Source organism: Microtus oregoni, unplaced genomic scaffold, assembly GCF_018167655.1.
Source record: "Microtus oregoni isolate MIOR12 unplaced genomic scaffold, Mior012 000020F_ref0000438, whole genome shotgun sequence".
NCBI lineage: Eukaryota > Metazoa > Chordata > Mammalia > Rodentia > Cricetidae > Microtus > Microtus oregoni.
In genome coordinates this window covers 19,650,946-19,673,735 of record NW_024543079.1, presented here as the reverse complement: position 1 = coordinate 19,673,735, position 22,790 = coordinate 19,650,946, and the positions used below count along the sequence as shown (strand labels likewise).

Genomic DNA, 22,790 nt, shown 5'->3' with positions numbered 1-22,790 from the left:
AGAAAGCTGATAGTGATAGATTGGAGTTGTGAGAGATTGAGAATTGAGGTAATACAGAGGTGATGAAGAATGGTGGAACATGCTATTGTTGTGGTCTGAAGAGAAGAGCCATATCTGAGCTATAGTTGAGGCACTATGAAAACAGTTAAAATATAGGGGAGAGGAACAGGAAAAGGCGCGGTAAGCTTGAAAGAGCATTGGGTACTGGCAATGAGCCGATGAAGGAAAAGAGTTCCCTATAAAAGGGAAGATCACTTCCAGGCTGTATTCACTGTCTTGTCCAGGCTCACATCAGCAAGAAATCAAGCTTGGATATAATTCCAAGTCTACGAAAATCATGGCCGGTCTACTCCATGCTCCACTACTCATGCTGACCACTCTCATGGTGGCTCTGAACCTGAGCCTGAGCCCTATGTTGGTTCACACTCTGCAGAATGACACAGAAAAATTCAGTGTACAGAAGATTGGGGCCCCAGAGGCACTGGAATATGCTGTCAGCAAATACAATGAAAACAGCGATGACTTGTATCAGGATGTTGTTGTGGAAGTGAAAGATACAAAATTCCAGGTATGTGACCTTGAAATGAAGGAGTCTGAATTTGTAATTTAGAGGGCCATAAATGTCTTCTTAGTCCAGCCTTGATTTCTTCCTGCAGCTCCAATCCTGAATGTAGTTCACTGTGATTTGTCACCATTGATCTGAAGTGGACATAACGGCAGTATCCATAGGCCACTGTATTACATTAAGCCTTGTTCTAAGATTTGCTGTTTTCTGGAAGCTCTTATAGATCGAATTTCCCCAAGTCAAATAGCCTTTATTAGGCTGTTTTAAACCTTGGAGACATGCTGCAGGTAGGGGCATCTGTGTGCCTTACTAAATTTCCCAGCCACACCCTGAAAGGGTCTACAAATCAGAGTCCTCCCATCAACATCCAAGAACCTGCAGTCAGCATCAACATGTAATTAAATGATCATAAAATGGACAAAATCATTTTCACAACTCCATTCCGTACATGATTGTTTTTTGTCTTTCATTTAATTATTATTCTATCTATGGTAAATATTAAGAGAAGTCAAATCTGTAGCCCAGAGACTTTATGTCAATCCATCAATACATTTCAATATTACATTTTACTTGGTTGACATCAGCATCTTTTTTCTCTCAAGGTCATGCATATAAAGCAGATATTTTAGTGTAATTTTCACAGAATTTTTAATTTCACCTTTAAAAAAATATCTTGTTATGCATTCTTTGTGTCTTTCACATCAAGCATCCGGATATCACTTATTTCCCAGTCTCCTTCCATCTCCCTTATTCTGTTGCAGATCTAATTCTCCAGATAAAGAAAGGTTAGATCTAATGGGTCATTTATTTACATTTTTAAATATTTTATATGAGAAACAGATAAGTGATTATTAAGAAAACCATCCTGAATATTTTTGTGTGGACTTTTCCAGAGTTGATTGGATCATGAGGAGATTTTTGTGACCTAATCAATAGATTAGTCTTAAACATGCTGTCATGAACAAGTATCAATGAGTGGTCAGTGGAGGGGCCAACTTGACCAAAGAAGTCATTAGAGACCTGTTTTTCTCACCATGTATTCCTTGGTCCCTTCTTCTATGCCCTATTCTCTGTTGCCTACCACCTGTTAGCTCCATGGTTCTTGCAGACTTTTCTTACCATGACTGACTAGCATCTCTGTAATTCTGAACAATATATAAAAACAAATTTCTACAAGAGTTCCTTCATTCAGATATTTTGTGACTGTCCAGTAAGCTACAAGAGAATCTTAGACGAGTTCACACCTTTAGGGATGAGTCTCATAACAGTCAAGTGAAACCTAATTCTAGAGGAAGCATGAGATTCACCTGTGTTCATAGAGTTCTACAATCCTCATCTGCTATCACCTTTATTTCTGCACCGTTCTGCCAAACTGTGTCTGAGATTCTCTGTAGAAAAAAAAGAGCTAAATTTCTTTAATTAAATATGTAAGACAAATTGGAGAGTTTCACATTAAAGAAAATCCTCTTAACAGTCCCACTGACCTTGTTTAAAATACAAGTTCATTATTTTTGTTATTGAAACCTTATTTTAGTCAAGCATCCCATGTTCTCCTGTCCACATAGGAAAGGACCTGGATTAAGGTAGGAAATGATTGTTTGGTTTGAATGTGATCCAGGTATACTTTAGTCATGAATATCACTACTTCACTTTCTGTACCAGAATTGTTCCTCCCTGACCTCTGTGCTGCAACTTTGAGGTAGAATTGTCCAATAAAATGAAAACATCTCTTAGAAAGTTTTGCATTTTCTGTCCAATCTCATTTATTTGCAATATTACACACTTATAAGGCTTGTTCAGAAGAAAAAATAAGAGCTAGTTGCAGTCACCCCTGTTTCGGTGGTATGTGGATGATATTCCTGGCAGGTCTTAAATGCAGGCATTCATGAATCCTCACCAAACCCACTGACACTGTGATGTGAAAGAGCTACTTATGAAGGCCAGTCTAGTGTTTAAAGTAAATCATCTTTTCTCTCTGTAGCATGAAAAAGATGGAACAAAATATCTCTTCCATGTGATCCTAGGCCAAAGCATATGTTTGAAGTCCAAGTCTTCCTTTACTTCCTGTCCCTTAAATTATCTGGAAGAGGTATGGACATAATGTATATCCTAGACCTATTATACACTCAGGAGGGTTTACAATAAATTTAGTTTGTGAAAATACATGTCAATTCATGCCTACAAATGTTCAGGTATGCAAATTCATTAAAGATGTGTGTGTGTGTGTGTGTGTGTGTACGTGCGCACATGCATATATGTGCACTGGGTTATTCTGGTGTTTTTACTAATACTAGAACAAATTTGTAAAGGTTCATATGTGACACAGTGGTGTTTCAAGAAGTGAATGTATTTGTATGTGTGAAGAGAATGTGGTTATTTGTGAATGCATATGAGTTTTATTACAAACATATATAGCACAGAGGCCTTATATATATGTACATTAAAATTCTGAGTTGCTTTCTGGGTCAAAGTGTAAATTAGGTTCTCAGAAAATATCCTGAATGCTTGCTTATGTTTCCTCTTGGATAGGACTAGACAGGCTCAGTTTCCCATTATGAGAAAAGTTCTTTACAATCACAAAGTGAGCTCCTGTTCAGATCACCCACAAATGAAGGTAGCCCTTTAAGTGCTTCTCCCGTGCAACAAATGCAAAGATGTCCTGTAAAATAAGTGTTCTTGAGATAGAGTGGTTCTTTATATAACTTCAATTCTTCATCATGCTGCCATTCCCTGCCAGGTAGTCTTCAAGACTTTTTGTGCACCAAGCCCCATATTCATCATTGCTGTTCCTAGTCAGCAAGGATGTGGAGGAAGTACAGTTTACTGAATCAATCCCCCTTTCTTGATCTCTAAAATCCATATATGAGTAATGAGCTACTCCTTAAAGCCCATTTTGAAAAGGAGACATGAAATTCTCTGAGCCTAAGATGTACACATATGCCTTATGACAGAAGGATAGCATTGGGTTGGAGATCAGCAGACTCCGCTGATTCAGGTGCAGTGTCATTGGATATGGTAGAGGTCTTGTGTTATGTCTTACTGCATCATTGAAACTCCAATCTGACACTTTTGGATGCAGATTTTCCTCTTAGTGTTAATCAGCACCAATTAGCCTACTCTCTTCTTTTGCAGCGAAAAAAACTGCCATTTTGAGGTTTATGTTGAGCAACTGGAGAACCAGATGTCCCTGACAAGTTCCCAATGTAACAAAAGGTAAGTTCCTGTCAAACAGTGCTGCATAGCTCTCAGACCTTTCTGACAGTGACTCATCATTCTCACAGATGATCTTGTCTTCTGGGTGTATTTCAGTTACCTCAACAAGTTTCACAGTAGGCTATTAGGTCTAGGCTCTCATATCCCAGCAGCTGCTGCCCATTGCTCTTTTCAATTTCCTATGCAAATGGTCCTTTTCAGTATTCCCTTACAGCTGTTCATTCATTGCTCATCAAAAAAGTCTCACAATCTCTGGATAAGTGGCCCCTATCTCAGCATATGTAGAATGATGGGATGGGAAAGTTATTATTGGGAGTTAACATACACATACGAAGATCAGTACAAGGGTTGCTGTCATTGGAATATTGAGAAATCAAACAAAGTTAAATAAAGAAGGGAGTGGAAGTCAGTTATACAGACAGAGTGGCCATTTGCCGAGGGATGAGGGAAAAGGGAGGAATATTGCTGCAGCTGAACCTAAGCTGCTATCATAGAGCAGCTTTAGGTTTAAGGTATATGTCATAGCTACCAAGAATAGAGATGATCCACCCTCAAAAGCACAAGTTACCTAATGAAATTAGCCTCATTCTCGGCACAGATTCGGAAATAATTCATATATTATGAGGAATGGATTATTTTTATAGGGAAAATGTTTAAATACCTTTAAAATCATAGACTAAAATTGTGTATTTTTTTGTGCATGTGAATTTATGTGAATTATTTATTGGTAAAATACTAAGAAGACACCAACAAAGGGGGAGATAATCCAGAGCCTTACAAAACTCACACAAAACTTTATAATTTTTGCTGACGTGATTCTACGGAGGAGACAGATGCCAGGTGATTACAGTCTTTCTCTGTTCTTGGTGTATCAAAAGGTTTTATGTGGAGATTTAATTTTGAATGTCTTTTAAAATCACAAATAGACTCTCACTACATGAAAACTCCAACTACATCAAACCACAATTAGCTAGGGTGTCATTTTAATGACTGCCTATTTATGTGGCCATACTTCTATAGAAGAGGGCCATAATTCTGTCTCTCAATTGGAAGTCACAGTAATAAATACATGTCCTCTTAGCATTTCCCTGTCATTCTTCTACATGCAGCTTAGGACACAAATATTGAATCCTTTTCTGTCTGGTCACTGAAGCGGCACAGTCAAATCCCTTTCCTAACAAGGAAATACGAGGAACCTGCCTTGAGTGATTTTCTCCTAAAAGTAAAGATGACACAATGGGGTCCCACTGTGAATGATGGAGTTCATTTCCCTCATTCTGTGACAGTGCTGCTCAGGGAAAGTGAAACCTCCCTCAAGACTTCATTCATACCCAACTAAAGGAAAAACGCATCATCCTTCTTCTTTCTGAAGTTCTTGGGATGCAGAAAAGTAAACCCCATTTAAGAGAACATGCGCTAAGCCAGGCAGTGGTGGCGCATGCCTTTATTCCCAACACTCGGCAGGCAGAGGCAGATGGATCTCTGTGAGCTCCAGGCCAACCTGGTCTAGAAGAGCTAGTTCCAGGACAGGAACCAAAACGCCATGGAGAAACCCTGTATCCAAAATCAAGTCAGAGAGAGAGAGAGAGAGAGAGAGAGAGAGAGAGAGAGAGAACATGGGGTGTTAAGATTTGAATCTAAGTTGAATCTATGATGATCATGATGCATAGTTTAGTGAGGGATCCAACCTCATCTTTCAAGAGAAGAGAGTCTGACACCAAATATATCACAGCAACTGGGTCCTGAATTCAACTTTCCCACAGTCATACAGACTAAATGGTGTCTTTATGACCACCCAGAAACATATCAATATACCAATTGTCAGATACCTCATCTCTTCCAAGAACATCTGTGCTCAGTTAGTTATCCCCTCTTATCATGACCTACTAATGGCTATCTGATTTCTCTTAGCCTCAGGATGAGCTAATGCATGTGGATAGCAGGAACACAAGCCATCTAGAATACCTGTTCAAGAATCTGGTAGTCCACATGCTATTGCAACCACAACTATGTGGAAGAAACCCAGACCCTACTCCCCTTGACTACAAAATTTACTTCTATTCACTTGAAATATTAAGGTACAGGTGTTGATTTGTAATGTTATCCACGTAAACATATGTAACACTGCCCTGTTGAAAGAAAATAAGCATCAGAGTTTAGTTTTTTGTTTTCTGTTTTTAATTTTAACCTATATCACTATTTCTCTGTGCTTAGCACTAGATCTCAAATTCCTTTGGCTAATATTTTTGTTGTTGAGAGTGAAATACCTGGGGGCTATGTTTTCTGTTCAATCAAGTTTTCCATTTTATGGGAATTGAATGGTGACTTGAAAGTAAATATTTCCCCTCTTTTAGACAACTATCTTCTGGATTGCCAAACTAGGAAGACCACCCAGGGATGCTGTAAGTGTCACCGAAAGTTGAGATCTTGAGTAGTCTCAAGAAATGAGTGACATTCCTAGATAACCCATATTAGGTCAGAACATTAGCTCTCCTACAACTCCGATCATCTAAAACATTCAGTATGCTTGGTTCAGATAAATCTCAGTGAAATGCTTGTTCACAGAACTGTGAGCAGATCAAAGTGGTTGTCACTCTCTTCATTAGCACAGGGGTCTTGACACACAGCCTTACTTTCTAGGGTGCACAGTATATCCCTTTCTGACTCTGTCTCTCTGTCTCTGTATTGGTCTTTCTCTACCTCACTCTTTGTCTTTTATGTGTTTGATTCTTGCCTCTGTTGTTGTGTTGTTATTGTTGTTGTTGGTGGTGGTGGTGGTAGTTATGGTGGGGTGTGTGTTTGTGTGTCTGTGTGTGTGTGTTTCTGGAGTGAGTATCTCAGTAGAGTTTGTGCGTAGGCAAGTGTTCATCTCCGCAGCTTTGGTTGGGTAGGGATAGCTCCATTAGCTGACACTAGCAGGGGCCTAGTGTTTTGTAATATCATTTAGGTAGACTGAAAACCAGTTAGTTTTTCTATTGACTATTATTACCTGATATCTGGCCATGGTGTGAGGTTGATTGTTCTCATGTTCACTCTTCTTATGGATAATATCAGCAGGGGGAGTAACTGAATCCTGCTGACAGTAGCTCAGGAGGAAGAGGTAGTTGTTCACCCTGTAAAGTCTGAAGGCAGATCACTGATATTCCATTGAGTCCCAGACACCATCCACAACCCACAGAGAATCAATTTTCACAACTCATTCACAATTCTTCCTTCACAGGATAAGAGAAATTTGGGTCCTTCAAATACAGGAATATTTCAAACCAAAGAGAAAACCTTGTAATAACTGCTCATTAAGTCTCACTAGTGAAGGAATGTTGTTTTCAGTGTGTCACTGAACTATGTCCAACATATTTTCTTTTTTTTTTTGATTTTCAAAATATTTTTTTGACAGCCGACAATAAAGCATTATGGGGAAGGAGAGAGAGAGAATAGACTTCGAGAAAGCTTACAACAAATCAAACACTCAGTTTCAGCTTTAAAGCCATTTTGATGGTCAGTTCTATTCAAGAGAGCAGCCAGTGTCATTCTTTACCACATGAGCTTTAAGCCAACCACAGTCCAGGTAGGAGCCAGGGGTGGGGCGGGGAGTAAGGACAGAATGTGCAGAATACAAGCCAGTTTTTTAAGGCTGGAAACAGAGGCGAACTTGAAGCAAGAGAATATCCATCTTCCTAGGTGCTCTTTCCTTTTGTATAACCAGAGAAGACTCAGACACAGTATTTCAAAAAGAAGCTCTTTTATGAGGATGGGAAGAGGATAGGTTGGCATCTACAGCATCTGCGGTGTGGGTCAGTTCAGCAGTCTTTCCCTCCATAAACTGTTCTTTCAGTTTCTTTAGCTATTTAAGGTCTTCTGGGCTAATGGGCAGATCTACACTGGCATGGGAGGGCCTCTGGAACCCGGGGTGAGAGGGTACCTGAAATGACCCTATATTATAGCCATACTGATGAATATCTTGCATATCACCATAGAACCTTCATCTGGCAATGGATGGAGATAGAGACATAGACCCACGTTGGAGCTCCAGACTGTGCTCCTAAGGTCCAAATGAGGAGCGGGAAGAGGGAGAACACGATCAAGGATGTCCAACATATTTTCAATTAGAAAAAGAATCCAGGCATGACAATGGTGAAGCACAAAGTGACTGATTGGGTGTGAGAGATTATGGGCTTTCCCTACAGATTCAGGGATGAGTCAATGACTTCTGTCATGTCCAATTTTCCATATGCAAGTGGGACTCCCTTAAATAGTTGTCAAAATGCATGATTATGACATATTTTTTGGATCCCTCCCAGAAAAATGCCAGAATGAAGCAACTAAAGGAATGGTTTGCTTTATATATTGTTCTAGGTTTTAGAAGTGGAAGACAACATGATAAGTCAAATAAATAAATAAATAAATAAATAACCTATCAGCATTGTGGTCTAGAAGCAGAAAATAGGAAATAAAATGACAGGCCCTAGCAATATATGGCCTCCAGAGACACAGGTACCCATTGACATAGTTCTTCAAGTATCACCACCACTTACCACTCAGTATCTCATGATAATGACATAATCTATGTATGTGATCAATGGGTTATGTCAGAGCACTCCGATGAACATCATCACCCAGTTAGCTCTGTTAATTCCATCTTATAGGGCTGCATGTAGGTTTTGATAAAAGTCTTTTTTTTTAGCATTTCTCAGTCCATCTTTGGTGAATATCTAGATTAATTAGCATGTGCTTCCTCTGAGTTATTGCAATGCTTGGGCCAGCAATGTTAATTTAGACCTTGGAAATACATGGTTATAGAAAGCAGAAACTGATGTAGCTGGAGGAACTTGTCTGGTCTTAACTAATTTCACCTTTTCTTAAACGTAGAAAAGATCTCTGCACTCAACATATAACAGGGCACTTTTGTATATTTGTCACTTTTAGGAAAGGCAACCTTTGGGCATGTTTGGTTACTTTTCCAGACATGGTGAGAAAATGAGAGTGTGAAGTAGTATGAAGTCCTGTTGGTCTAGATTTTAACGTTCTTCCAAGATTGACCATGAGGAAATTTCCCTTGGAGGAGTGTCTTTATCACTTCTTTTCATTGTTAATAATATATCAATCTGGGGAGAATGAAACCCACAGCTTAGTGTTCAGATATATTTCAGGATTTATCTTGCTCAAAGTCAGAAGGAAGTTTCTAGTCAATTACCAAAGCTCCACTTTCAGAAGGAAGAAACATTTCTCTAAAGTTGTCACTAGAGATGCTCCAGGATTCCCATGCAAAGAGAATGAAGGTTCCTCTGTCATCATTGTAGTGCTATTAAAAGAAAAAGACATATGTGAAGCATAGCTGGTCATCTGAGGTGTTCCTTGAACAAATATTACAATCAGCCAAGCAGCACACTAATTTGTTATGTCACTCTGGATTCTGATCTCAGAAATGTGTTCTTAAGGGACTATACTGCTGAGCTTCATCAAACATATTTGCCCTCAGATACAGGTAACATCAGAGCAGTTTATCATTCTGGGGAATCAATTAGTACTCCAGGTCAGTGTGAAAACCATTAATCTGGACACAGCTGGATAGATCCTTAATTAATACAAAGATTTTCAAAAGAGAGCAAAGTCTGAACAGTAAAACAGGAGCTCATAGGAGAAAAGTCGTTTCTAAGAGAAGTGAATGGTGAACTATGTAGAACCTTAATGTAGTTGTGCATGATGTGATCTGTATGGACATTGATACCTGATTTTCAAAGATAGTTATAGAAATGCAGAAAAAGAGTTTTAAAATATCTTTGTTGGGGAACTGGAAAGCTACACTAATGTGTTTCTTATCAATAGTTTTAGACAAAAAAAAATGACATTTATAGTCCCTCAGTAGAAAGAGATGGTTGTAGCAGAAATGGCCATAGGTTCCACTGAAATAAAGTGTGAATGACGGAGAGGTAAGGCTGTGTGCTACTGCTCCTGATGCTTCTAAAGTAAACCTACAGTCAGTGTAAGAACTAAATGAATTCCACGTCAGAGACCGTGCACTTAAAGCTCCTTGTAGTAGGTTTGTACTATTTAGTGTGTCTTAGAGGGCTCTTCTCACTGCTGCTGAGGCCCAAGAGGCTGATGATGCAGAGCCCATATTGGAAGACCCTGATGTGGATCTACTGACAGGGACTGACTGCGAAGATTTGAAGGACTTCAAATGATCCCACCTGTAGCTTGGCCAGCTTTAGCATGCCCGGGATGAAAGCTTCCAAATAGTATGATATGATGGTAACACCCACCAATGGGAATTTTGTATAAATGTCTGTCAGTATCATTTTAAGATTCATGTAAGAGCTAGAGTAAGGGGCAGTGGGAACATGGAGCAGACAAGTCATGGTCTTCTAAGCCTTGGACTTGAATTCAAGGCTGGATAGGAAGCTGAAGTGAGTGTGGAGAAGATAATGAGAACAACTTGGGATTCTGGTGACCTTTTACTGTTCTCTCCTATCTTCTCTGGGGTATTTTATAGCCTCCCACTCAATGCTTCTTCTCTCGTCCTTGTACTGTTGCTCACCTCTATGCTTCTCTTTGCTTCACACTACTCTTGCTTGCCCTCAGAACTGGGTCATCCTCTGCATCATCCACACCAGGGGCATCTTCATCCTACTTCTTCATCTCTTTTGCATCTTCTCTGCTTCTTCACTCTCTATTATATTCCAGTTATCTCTGCACTATAACTTGCTTCCCAGGTCCTACCCATTTCTGAGCTCGCAGGTTGATCATCTTGGGCAAAGTCCTATAACTTTCAAGTTGAACTCATAATGTCCCCCAAACTCTTTTGTTTCAGTGAACCAAAGCCTCAAAAGAAGACGTTTTTCTCATATCTAAAGAAAATTTTATTATAGAGGATCCATGAATATCCAATCCTGCCCTTTCTGAAAGAATGTCTTTGGGAATCCTACGAAATAAATTTTAATAGTGCAAATGTAAAGCCGTTTTCATTCTATGACACATTATCACTAATCTCTACATGTTGGGGAATAACACTGAATATTTCTGGGGTGGGGGTTGGGATACCACAGAAATTCCAAAGACCCAATACATCCACTATCTATTTTCATTAGTAGACCATTAGAAATAGCTGATATGATGCTGTTCTTGAAGACACTATACACTTGCATTCACGATACAGAAAAATAACCTAATAACTTATTTGGAAGTGTCTTCTCTTCCATCTAGTGTACAGTACTACAAAAACTGCTACCTGGATTGAGTTTGGCGTGTCACATTTATCATGTGTGTCATGTTTGTCGTGTGTGTGTGTGTGTGTGTGTGTGTGTGTGTGTGTAACTGAAGAGATCAAGGTGATGGAAGGGAACCCGAGAGACTCACCCTAAGCTTACCAGCTGACGTGGCAGAACCAGATGTGGTTCCGCAGTTTTCCAGCAGGTCTCTAACTCCCCTGGATGCTCACAGTCTTCTGAGTGGCTGTCTTTTCTCAAGACTTAACTATACTCTGGAATATGAGAACATGATATTCAAATAAAGACAGAAAACAGCATACGTTCTATTTAGGCTGATCCTATCGCACTGTTTGTCTATACCAGATAATAAGCAATCAAATCTCATTTCTCCATTCCCCTCTAAGCAAAGACTAGAAAGGACACTCCGTGGCTGGAATTTCATCTCTAGATGCTGTTCTCAGGCTTTATGAAGATTTATTGGAAGTGAGGTATTATAGTGGGTAATAAAACTAACTTCACTGACTACCGCAATGATGGGAATTTATTCAAAACCCATGGCTGCCATGTATTTTAATTAGTGTGATGGGCACATCTAACATGCAGGTGGATTGGATTATTTTTCTGCTCCATATTCTCTTAGACATGCTTATGGGAAAGACAGTTCCAAATGAGAATGGTTATGTATAATAGATGGTTTCAAACTTGACAGTATCTGGGTTGCAATCAGCCAGCATTCCCAAATAATCCATCCAGGTGATTCTTCCTGTGATGCTTCTGTGTATGTGAAACACTTTTTTTTTCCACTTCTTTTCTTTTAGAAACACAGAGTATTTGATTCTCCACTTTTGCCTCACTTTTCCCCATTCCAAATTCTGCCCAGTCTCAGGAGCCTGCCAAGCTGTGGCTCCTCCCCCTACCTGCTCATGACCAAGCCTACAGGGTATTCAACTCCCTCCTTGGTAGTGGCCATGTGGTTTTTTGCTGTATCCTCCCTAAGGGCAGGAAAACCGCATGGGAGCGTTTTGCCAATAAAACTGGTCTTTTATTTTTAATTAAGCTTGATTTGGCTTACTGCGTCAGGGCAGATACCTAATATCGGGGTACGGAAACCTTTCAGTAGTGTTAAGGATTAATAATTCAGCTCAGAGTGAATGAAGTCCTGAGTGGATGTGTGTTGTTGGCGTGAACCAGCCATGTCAAGGACCACAGCCTCAGACCTGTGGGGAAAGAAGCCTTCCTCTAGAGGTGAGGTTCAGAGGCTGGGAAAGTCTTCTGTGGTCCACGAGCTGATGCTGACAGTGTGTGTAGCAGATGTCCCCCATGGCTTTCTACTCCCTCACCCCTCAGAATTCATGGCCTGGAGACTGACGCCCTAAGAGACTGCTCCTACTAAGAGTAGTTTAATCTGCCTCCTTGATCCAGCCTGACATAACAATAGGGCTTCTTTCTTCAGCTCCGTATAACAAACATGCTGAGCTTCTGGGGTGCCCAACTCCAGCTTTTGTGTGTGTGTGTGTGCGTGTGTGTGTGTGTGTGTGTGTGTTTGTCAGTCTGTCATTTCTCTCTTCCTTCACCACCCAGATGAGTCAGTCCCTTGAAGCAGTGTGGGGACTTGGAGTAAATAAACTAAAACCACGGCTAAGGGCCTGAAATCGCTGCACCTGAAGACAGTGAGAACAGTCGCGGGGTGCAGAGGTGTCTTGGGGTGCTGAATGTATCTTAGGGTACTGAGGTGTTGAGGTGCTGAATATTTCTCAGGGTACTGAAGTGTCTCAGGGTGCTGAGATGTCTTGGGGTGTGAGTTTATCTTGGGGTACTGAAGTGTCTCAGGTGCTGAGTGTATTTTGGGTTACTGAAGTATCTCCAGGCGCTGAGGTGTCTCAGGGTGCTGAGTGTATCTTGGGGTACTGAGTGTCTTGTGGTGCTGAGGTGTGTAGGTGATTTTTTTTCCATTTTTTTTAATTGAGAAAAGGAGAAAAAAAAACAAGTTTCCACCTCCTCCCAGCCTCAAATTTCCCTCCCCCTCCTCCCACCCTTCTCCCCCTCCTCCAACCTTTCTCCACCCTCCTCCCACCCTTCTCCCCCTCCCCCCACTCCTCTCCCCCTCCCTCTCCAGTCCAAAGAGCAGTCAGGGTTCCCTGCCCTGTGGTAAGTCCTAGGTCCTCCCCTATCCGTCCATTCCTAGGAAGGTGAACATCCAAACTGGCTAGGCTCCCACAAAGCCAGCACATTACGTAGGTTCAAAACCCCGTGCCATTGTCCTTGGCTTCACATCAGCCCTCATTGTTCGCCATGTGTAGGTGATTTTTTATTTCTGTTTCTATTTCTTGTGTCCCAGTCTTCTCAGCCAGCCTTTTAATTCAAGGGCCAGTTTCTCTTTCTTTCCCTGACTAATTACCTCAAGAATATTATTTTATTTAATATGGAAGAGTACATGATATCACAATGACAGATATGGGTCCCATCGATGTAGGGATTCTGACAAACCACGTGTGAAAATCAGAACTTCCTATCCGGTGGACAGCATCATCGCTGTTTGGTTCAAGGTCTCATCAGAGAAGGAAGTTAGCCATGCCCTGATTGGTGTCCTTCTTAGTCATCACCATCTTCCAGCATGTCCCACCACAGTGCCTCCAGGTAGTGAAACCTTCTGTTCTACCACCCCATACCTATTCTCATGCTACCCTACTTCCCCTGCATTGTCTTTCTGTTGTCATTCAAACAAGGATAACTCTTCTTTTATGAGACTCAACCCTCCCCTCCCCTTGCCTTCTCTGATTTGTTAGTTTAACTTGAATGGCCTTCAAAGGCACAGCTCTGTCTCAGTGCTGCCAATCCGTTGGTTAGGAGAATATGTATGTCTTTAAAGACCAGAACTTCTTGTCACCCATCTTCCTTCAGTGACAGCGACTTGAGACCCTTCAGCTGCTGCTTCTTCTGATTACCCTGCAAATGCCTCTAGCAGAATCAGGACGATGCTCAATAAATGTGTATTGAAGTGATCCAGGGAAGACAAACCTCTCATCTTGGTGTCTTGCTTATTGCTGCATCAAAACAAGACAACACAGACACACACATTCACACACACACACACACACACACACACACACACACACACAAAGCCGGCATTACTTAATCTCCTGTGACTGAGCACTGAGCGTGCTAAGCAGGTTCAGCTCGTGGTGGCATTTTGTGGGACTGACCGTGGTCACGGTTGCCATTGTGCTGTGTAGAGGTTTCAGCTACAACTGGAACATCTAAGGTGGTCCCACTGCCATGTTAAATACATTCCTAAGATGCCAGAAAATAAGTGAGCTGGTTGGGTGACTGTCTGTCTATGAGATCCCTCCTTGCTATGCATCAGCTGAGCTCCTTGATTTGAAAACCAGATCCCAAAGGGACAGAAATACAACCTGGTAATTTTCTTCAGATGTGTTCAGAACATACCATATCACCTGTGTCATTTTTGACTGAACAGTTAACTGGGGTCTACCTCATGTGGGAGCAGTGATGGGTGCTTTCAAAGATGGGAGACAATTGGTGGCATCTGTCTTGCCAAACAAGCCACATTTAATACATCAATCATTAGGGTAGCTAACTAAATCATTTTTGCATGAAATAAATAGTTTTTATTTGATTATCATTAAGTGAGTCAAGATGGGATTAGGAGATACCTTACCGTGCATTTTTGTTTCAGAAAGTGAAAGGGTTGGATGAATCAATTTGAGGTTATGAATAACCACACACACACACACACACACACACACACACACACACACATAGTGTGATACTTATGTGTGATCTACAAACTATAAGTTGCTTGAACAGGAAACTAGTAAAGAAAGCCTGGCATGGAAGCTCACACTATACAGGCAGCATCAGCATCCGAAGGTGGAGACAAGATTATCTCAAACTCAAGAGCAGTCTAGGGTACTCAGCAAGACATTGTCGGGAGTCAAAGCAATGACAAACATCTAACAAACATCATAAGAGCAAGAGGGCCCAAGGGTGTTTCACTGAAACAGAAGCATCACAGGAAGAATCACCAGGATGGGTTATCTCGGACTGCTGGCTGATTTCAACCCAGAAAACGTCAAGTTTGAAACCATCTATTATACATAACCATTCTCATTTGGAACTGTCTTTCCCATATTCATGTCTAAGAGAATATGGGGCAGAAAAACAAACCGATCCACCTGCATTTTAGATGTGCCCATCACACTAGCCAAGGACAATGGCACTAGGTTTTAATCCTAATACATGAACTGGCTTTGTGGGATCCTAGCCTGTTTGGATGCTCACCTTCCTGGTCCTGGATAGAAGTGGGAGGACCTTGGACTTCCTGCAGGGCAGGGAATCTGGACTGCTCTTCATTCTCAAGAGGGAGGGGGAATGGAATGGGGGGAGGGGGGAGCGGTAGGGGAGTAGGGGGAGGGGGCGATGTGTGCGAGGAGGGGGAGGGAAAGGGGAAACGGGGAGGAGGCAGAAATTTTTTTTCAACTATTGAAAAAAATAAAATAAACAAAAATAAATGAATAAATAAAATACATGGTAGCCATGGCTTTTGAATTACTTCCCATCATTGTGGTAGTCAGTGAAGTTAGTTTTATTACCCACTATAATACCTCACTTCCAATAAATCTTCATGAAGCCTGAGAACAGCATCTAGAGATGAAATTCCAGCCATGGAGTGTCCTTTCTAGTCTTTGCTTAGAGGGGAATGGAGAAATGAGATTTGATTGCTTATTATCTGGTAAGACAAACAGTGTGATAGGATCAGCCGAAACAGAATGTATGCTGTTTTCTGTCTTTATTTGAATATCATGTTCTCATATTCCAGAGTATAGTTAAGTCTTGAGTAATGACAGCCACTTAGAAGACTATGAGCATCCAGGAGAGCTAGAAACCTGCTGTAAAATTGCAAAACCAGTTGTGGTTCTGGCATGTCAGCTGGTAAGCCTAGGGTGAGTCTCTCGGGTTCCCTTCCAGCACCTTGATCTCTTCAGTTACACACACATACACACACACACACACACACACACACACACACACACACAAAAGAAAACCCAGCTCAGTCACTCCCTCTCTCATAGATGGGAGAAAGACAATGAAGCACTGCCCAAACTATAAATCTCTAAGCAGATGGGAGGAAAGAAATTGATGAAACCATAAACGAGACAGCAGAAACCATAAAGAATCAAAGGTAGGTCTAGACATTCATTTTTTAGTCATTTAATATTTATTGAGTGTCTTGTGTATCTTAGGCACTGTACTGAGTACTGGAGATTAGTAGTAAGCAAGATAGATGACCACTAACACCCTGCAGTGGGAAAATTAGATAAGTGAACAGCTGAGGCCCCTGTAAGCACTAGAGAAGGATAGAGCAGAGTGGTATCTGTGAGAGCAACAGAACCGACTTGGCAACCCTTCCTGTAGATGGAAGTAAGTGCAGGGTAGGATGCAATGAGACCAGCAGACAAGGGAATCGACATGCAGAGGGTCCTACGGAGAACGCAACAAGAAGATAGCTGTGAAAGTTAGAATCCCGGAATACACAATTAAAAGACAGGCACGAAGCCTTTCATTCTTTCAACCTGGTGCTTGGAGGCAGAGGCAGGCGTTTCTCTTGGAGCGTGAGTCTAATATGATCTACATAGTGAGCTTCAGAACCGTCGGGACTACAGGCATGGTAGCCTATGCTTGTAATCTCAACCCTGGGGAGGGAGAGACAGGAGGATCTATGGGGCTCCCTGGCCTGCCAACCTAGCCTACTCAGGCAAAGTCTAAGCCAATCAGAGACCTAGTCTCAAAACCTGAGGAGGACAACAAAATCTAAGCCTGTCCTCCATGCCTCCATGCATGTGCCTTCCACACTCCTACCACAAACAAACAAGAACTAACGAAAAGAGAAAGGGACTGGTACAGGGCAGTAAGGATAAGGGCTCAGAGGGAGACCCAGGGCAGAAGCAGAGGGGCTTAAACTGAATGTCGGTGTCATTTCGAGGTGGAAACTGTGCGGTTTTCTCATGGAATTACATTGGGGAGGAAGAGAAGGGAATGCCAACATTTCTTGCTTGAGCAGCTAAAACAGTGACTTTCCTCCTAACAGAATTGGGGAGCCAAGGCAGGTGTGTAAGGGGAATAAAAATGAACTCTTGGGGAATCCTGCCTTGGGGAATCCAAACGGTGCTATTGAGAAGACCGCGAGCTAGAGAATCAAATCAAAGAATGGACGAGAGAAACAGCTGAGCCCTGGCTGGGCAGACTGATGCCACTGTCTGTTGACATAGACTGCGTGAGAGCCATCCACCCATGCAGCTGCTGTTCTACCAAGTCCTGATCAGTGGAAGTCGGGTCACTTCTCAAGATCAAACCTTCCAATTCTCTCCAACACAAGCCTAAGTTTCTAATTCTAGACACTGGATTGGAAGGGACACATTCTAAAGAAATTTGAGGTTGTACTGCCTATAGGGATAGCAAATAGGACAGATTTGTCTTCCTTTCCTCTTTGCTGTAGAAGTCAAGATTAGGCTCTACAGACATGCAACTTGAAGGCAAAGGTAAGTCTAGGCATACAGTTGGTATGCTCTGAACCTGACTTTCAAAACAAAAAGGCAAACACTTGTTTTAAGTATCTCTCTTAGCTCCCTTTGATGATTTAGCAAAACATGTAAGAAGAAATAAATAATTTTTTTCTTAATTTCTTTAAATATTTGTATATATTAGAGTGATAGAAATCAGCCTAAGATACCAGGATTATCTACGTGAGCACAGGATTTCCAAGGTGTGTTTCACTGGCATAGAAGCATCACAGGAAGAATCACTGGGACTGCTGGCTGATTTCAACCCAGACACTGACAAGTTTGAAACCATCCATTATACATAACCATTCTCATTTGGAACTGTCTTTCCCATAAGCATGTCTAAGAGAATATGGAGCAGAAAAATAATCCAATCCACCTGCATTTTAGATGTGCCCATCACACTAATTAAAATACATGGCAGCCATGGCTTTTGAATAAATTCCCATCATCGCGGTAGTAAGTGAAGTTAGTTTTATTACCCACTATAATACCTCACTTCCAATAAATCTTCATAAAGCCTGAGAACAGCATCTAGAGATGAAATTCCAGCCACGGAGTGTCCTTTCTAGTCTTTGCTTAGAAGGGAACAGAGAAATGAGATTTGACTGCTTGTGGTAAGACAAACAGTGTGATAGGATCAGCCTAAATAGAACGTATGCTGTTTTCTGTCTTTATTTGAATATCATGTTCTCATATTCCAGAGTATAGTTAAGTCTTGAGTAAAGATAGCCACTCAGAAGACTGTGAGCATCCAGGGGAGCTAGAGACCTGCTGGAAAACTGCGGAACCACTTCTGGTCTGCCACGTCAGCTGGTAAGCTTAGGGTGAGTCTCTCGGGTTCCCTTCCAGCACCTTGATCTCTTCAGTTACACACACACACACACACACACACACACACACACACACACACACACGACAAACATGACACACATGATAAATGTGACACGCCAAACTCAATCCAGGTAGCAGTTTTTGTAGTACTGCACACTAGATGGAAGAGAAGACACTTCCAAATAAGTTATTAGGTTATTTTTCTGTATCGTGAATGGAAGTGTATAATGTCTTCAAGAACAGCATCATATCAGCTATTTCTAATGGTCTACTAATGAAAATAGATAGTGGATATATTGGGTCTTTGGAATTTCTCTGGTATCACATCCCCTACCCCAGAAATGTTCAGTGTTATTCCCCAACATGTAGAGATTAGTGATAATGTGTCATAGAATGAAAATGGCTTTACATTTGCACTATTAAAATTTATTTCGTAGGATTCTCAAAGACGTTCCTTCAGAAAGGGCAGGATTGAATATTCATGGATCCTCTAACCAAAAAGTTTCCTTAGAAGGGGCAACAACGTCTTCATTTGAGGCTTTGGTTCACTGAAACAAAAGAGTTTGGGGGACATTATGAGTTCAACTTGAAAGTTATAGGACTTTGCCCAAGATGAACAACCTGTGAGCTGAGAAATAGGTAGGACCTGGGAATCAAGTTATAGTGCAGAAATAACTGGAATATATTAGAGAGTGAACAAGCAAAGAAGATGCAAAAGAGATGAAGAAGTAGGATGAAGATGCAATTGGTGTGGATGTTGCAGAGGATGACCCAGTTCTTAGGGCAAGCAAGAGTAGTGTGAAGCAAAGAGAAGCATAGAGGTGAGCAACAGTACAAGGACGAGAGAAGTAGCATTTTGTGGGAGGCTGTAAAATACCCAAGAAAAGATAAGAGAGAACAGTAAAAGGTCACCAGAATCCCAGGTTGTTCTCATTATCTACTCCACACTCACTTCAGCTTCCTATCCAGCCTTGGATTCAAGTCCAAGGCTTAGAAGACCATGACTTGTCTGCTCCATGTTCCCATTGCCCCTTACTCTAGCTCTTTCTTGAATCTTAAAATGATACTGACAGACACTTATACAAAATTCCCATTGGTGAGTGTTACCATCATATTATACTAATTGGAAGCTTTCATCCCGGGCATGCTAAAGCTGGCCAAGCTACAGGTGGGATCATTTGAAGTCCTCCAAATCTTCGCAGTCAGTCCCTGTCAGTAGATCCACATCAGGGTCTTCCAATATGGGCTCTGCATCATCAGCCTCTCGAGCCTCAGCAGCAGTGTGAAAAACCCTCTGAGACAGTGAATAGTACAAACCTACTATAAGGGGCTTTAAGTGCACGGTCTCTTTCGTGGAATTCATTTAGTTCTTACAATGACTGTAGGTTTACTTTAGAAGCATCTGGAGCAGTAGCACACAGCCTTACCTCTCAGTCATTCACACTTTATTTCAGTGGAACCTATGGCCATTTCTGCTACAACCCTCTTTCTCCTGAGGGACTATAAATGTCAATTTTTGTCTAAAATTGTTGAGAAGAAACACATTAGTGTATCTTTCCAGTTCCCCAACAAAGATATTTTAAAACTCTTTTTCTGCATTTCTATAACTATCTTTGAAAATCAGGTATCAATGTCCATACAGATCACATCATGCACAACTACATTAAGGTTCTACAAAGTTCACCATTCACATCTCTTAGAAATGACTTTTCTCCTATGAGCTCCTGTTTTATTGCTCAGCCTTTGCTTACTTTGGAAAATTTTGTGTTAATTAAGGATCTATCCAGCTGTGTCCAGATTTATGGCTTTCACACTGACATGGACCTGAAGTACTAACTGATTCCCCAGAATGATGAAGTGCTCTGTTGTTTCCTGTTTCTGAGGGCAAATATGTTTGATGAAGTTCAGCAGTATAGTCCCTTAAGGACACATTTCTGAGATCAGAATCCAGAGTGACATAACAAATTAGTGTGCTGCTTGGCTGATTGTAAGATTTGTTCAAGGTTCACTTCAGATGACCAGCTATGCTTCACATATGTCTTTTCTCTTTTAATAACCCTACAATGATGAGAGAGGAACCTTCATTCTCTTTGCATGGGAATCCTGGAGCATCTCTAGTGACAACTTTAGAGAAATGTTGTTTCTTCCTTCTGAAAGTGGAGCTTTGGTAATTGACTAGAGACTTCCTTCTGACTTTGAGCAAGATAAATCCTGAAATATATCTGAACACTAAGCTGTGGGTTTCATTCTCCCCAGATTGATGTATGATCAACAATGAAAAATGTGACAAAGACACTCCTCCAAGGGTGAATTTCCTCATGGTCAATCTTGGAAGAACGTTAAAATCTAGACCAACAGGACTTCATACTACTTCACACTCTCATTTTCTCACCATGTCTGGAAAAGTAACCAAACATGCCCAAAGGTTGCCCTTGCTAACAGTGACAAATATACAAAAGTGCCCTGTTATATGTTGAGTGCAGAGATCTTTTCTACGTTTAAGAAAAGGTGAAATTAGTTAAGACCAGACAAGTTCCTCCAGCTACATCAGTTTCTGCTTTCTATAACCCATTGATCACATACATAGATTATGTCATTATCATGAGATACTGAGAGGTAAGTGGTGGTGATACTTGAAGAACTATGTCAATGGGTACCTGTGTCTCTGGAGGCCATATATTGCTAGGGCCTGTCATTTTATTTCCTATTTTCTGCTTCTAGACCACAATGCTGATAGGTTTTTTATTTATTTATTTATTTGACTTACCATGTTGTCTTCCACTTCTAAAACCTAGAACAATATATAAAGCAAACCATTCCTTAAGTTGCTTCATTCTGGCATTTTTCTGGGAGGGATCCAAAAATATGTCATAATCATGCATTTTGACAACTATTTAAGGGAGTCCCACTTGCATATGGAAAATTGGACATGACAGAAGTCATTGACTCATCCCTGAATCTGTAGGGAAAGCCCATATTCTCTCACACCCAATCAGTCACTTTGTGCTTCACCATAGTCATGCCTGGATTCTTTTTCTAATTGAAAATATGTTGGACATCCTTGATCGTGTTCTCCCTCTTCCCGCTCCTCATTTGGACCTTAGGAGCACAGTCTGGAGCTCCAACGTGGGTCTATGTCTCTATCTCCATCCATTGCCAGATGAAGGTTCTATGGTGATATGCAAGATATTCATCAGTATGGCTATAATATAGGGTCATTTCAGGTACCCTCTCACCCCGGGTTCCAGAGGCCCTCCCATGCCAGTGTAGATCTGCCCATTAGCCCAGAAGACCTTAAATAGCTAAAGAAACTGAAAGAACAGTTTATGGAGGGAAAGACTGCTGAACAGACCCACACCGCAGATGCTGTAGATGCCAACCTATCCTCTTCCCATCCTCATAAAAGAGCTTCTTTTTGAAATACTGTGTCTGAGTCTTCTCTGGTTATACAAAAGGAAAGAGCACCTAGGAAGATGGATATTCTCTTGCTTCAAGTTCGCCTCTGTTTCCAGCCTTAAAAACTGGCTTGTATTCTGCACATTCTGTCCTTACTCCCCGCCCCACCCCTGGCTCCTACCTGGATTGTGGTTGGCTTAAAGCTCATGTGGTAAAGAATGACACTGGCTGCTCTCTTGAATAGAACTGACCATCAAAATGGCTTTAAAGCTGAAACTGAGTGTTTGATTTGTTGTAAGCTTTCTCGAAGTCTATTCTCTCTCTCTCCTTCCCCATAATGCTTTATTGTTGGCTGTCAAAAAAATATTTTGAAAATCAAAAAAAAAGAAAATATGTTGGACATAGTTCAGTGACACACTGAAAACATCATTCCTTCACTAGTGAGACTTAATGAGCAGTTATTACAAGGTTTTCTCTTTGGTTTGAAATATTCCTGTATTTGAAGGACCCAAATTTCTCTTATCCTGTGAAGGAAGAATTGTGAATGAGTTGTGGAAATTGATTCTCTGTGGGTTGTGGATGGTGTCTGGGACTCAATGGAATATCAGTGATCTGCCTGCAGACTTTACAGAGTGAACAACTACCTCTTCCTCCTGAGCTACTGTCAGCAGGATTCAGTTACTCCCCCTGCTGATATTATCCATAAGAAGAGTGAACATGAGAACAATCAACCTCACACCATGGCCAGACATCTGGTAATAATAGTCAATAGAAAAACTAACTGGTTTTCAGTCTACCTAAATGATATTACAAAACACTAGGCCCCTGCTAGTGTCAGCTAATGGAGCTATCCCTACCCAACCACAGCTGCTGAGATGAACACTTGCCTACGCACAAACTCTACTGAGATACTCACTCCAGAAACACACACACACAGACACACAAACACACACCCCACCATAACTACCACCACCACCACCACCAACAACAACAACA

At 41.2% G+C, this 22,790-nt stretch overlaps 1 protein-coding gene across 1 annotated transcript; it reads left to right on the top strand.

Annotated features, from left to right (window-relative positions):
* Positions 1 to 337: 337 nt before the first annotated feature.
* On the top strand, positions 338 to 6,201 carry LOC121460392 (cystatin-S-like). Its single transcript, XM_041670750.1, has 3 exons — positions 338 to 568; positions 2,547 to 2,654; positions 6,133 to 6,201. The coding sequence occupies exons 1-3, from the start codon at positions 338 to 340 to the stop codon at positions 6,199 to 6,201; spliced, it is 408 nt and encodes a 135-aa protein (XP_041526684.1).
* Positions 6,202 to 22,790: the final 16,589 nt, after the last annotated feature.

What these genes read in the sequence shown, in the direction of transcription:
- LOC121460392 (XM_041670750.1), top strand. Translation starts at nt 338, where the DNA reads ATGGCCGGTCTACTCCATGCTCCACTACTCATGCTGACCACTCTCATG. An exon ending in TGAAAGATACAAAATTCCAG is followed by an intron (nt 569 to 2,546) that starts GTATGTGACCTT and finishes TTCTCTCTGTAG; the next exon opens with CATGAAAAAGATGGAACAAA. An exon ending in CCTTAAATTATCTGGAAGAG is followed by an intron (nt 2,655 to 6,132) that starts GTATGGACATAA and finishes CCCCTCTTTTAG; the next exon opens with ACAACTATCTTCTGGATTGC.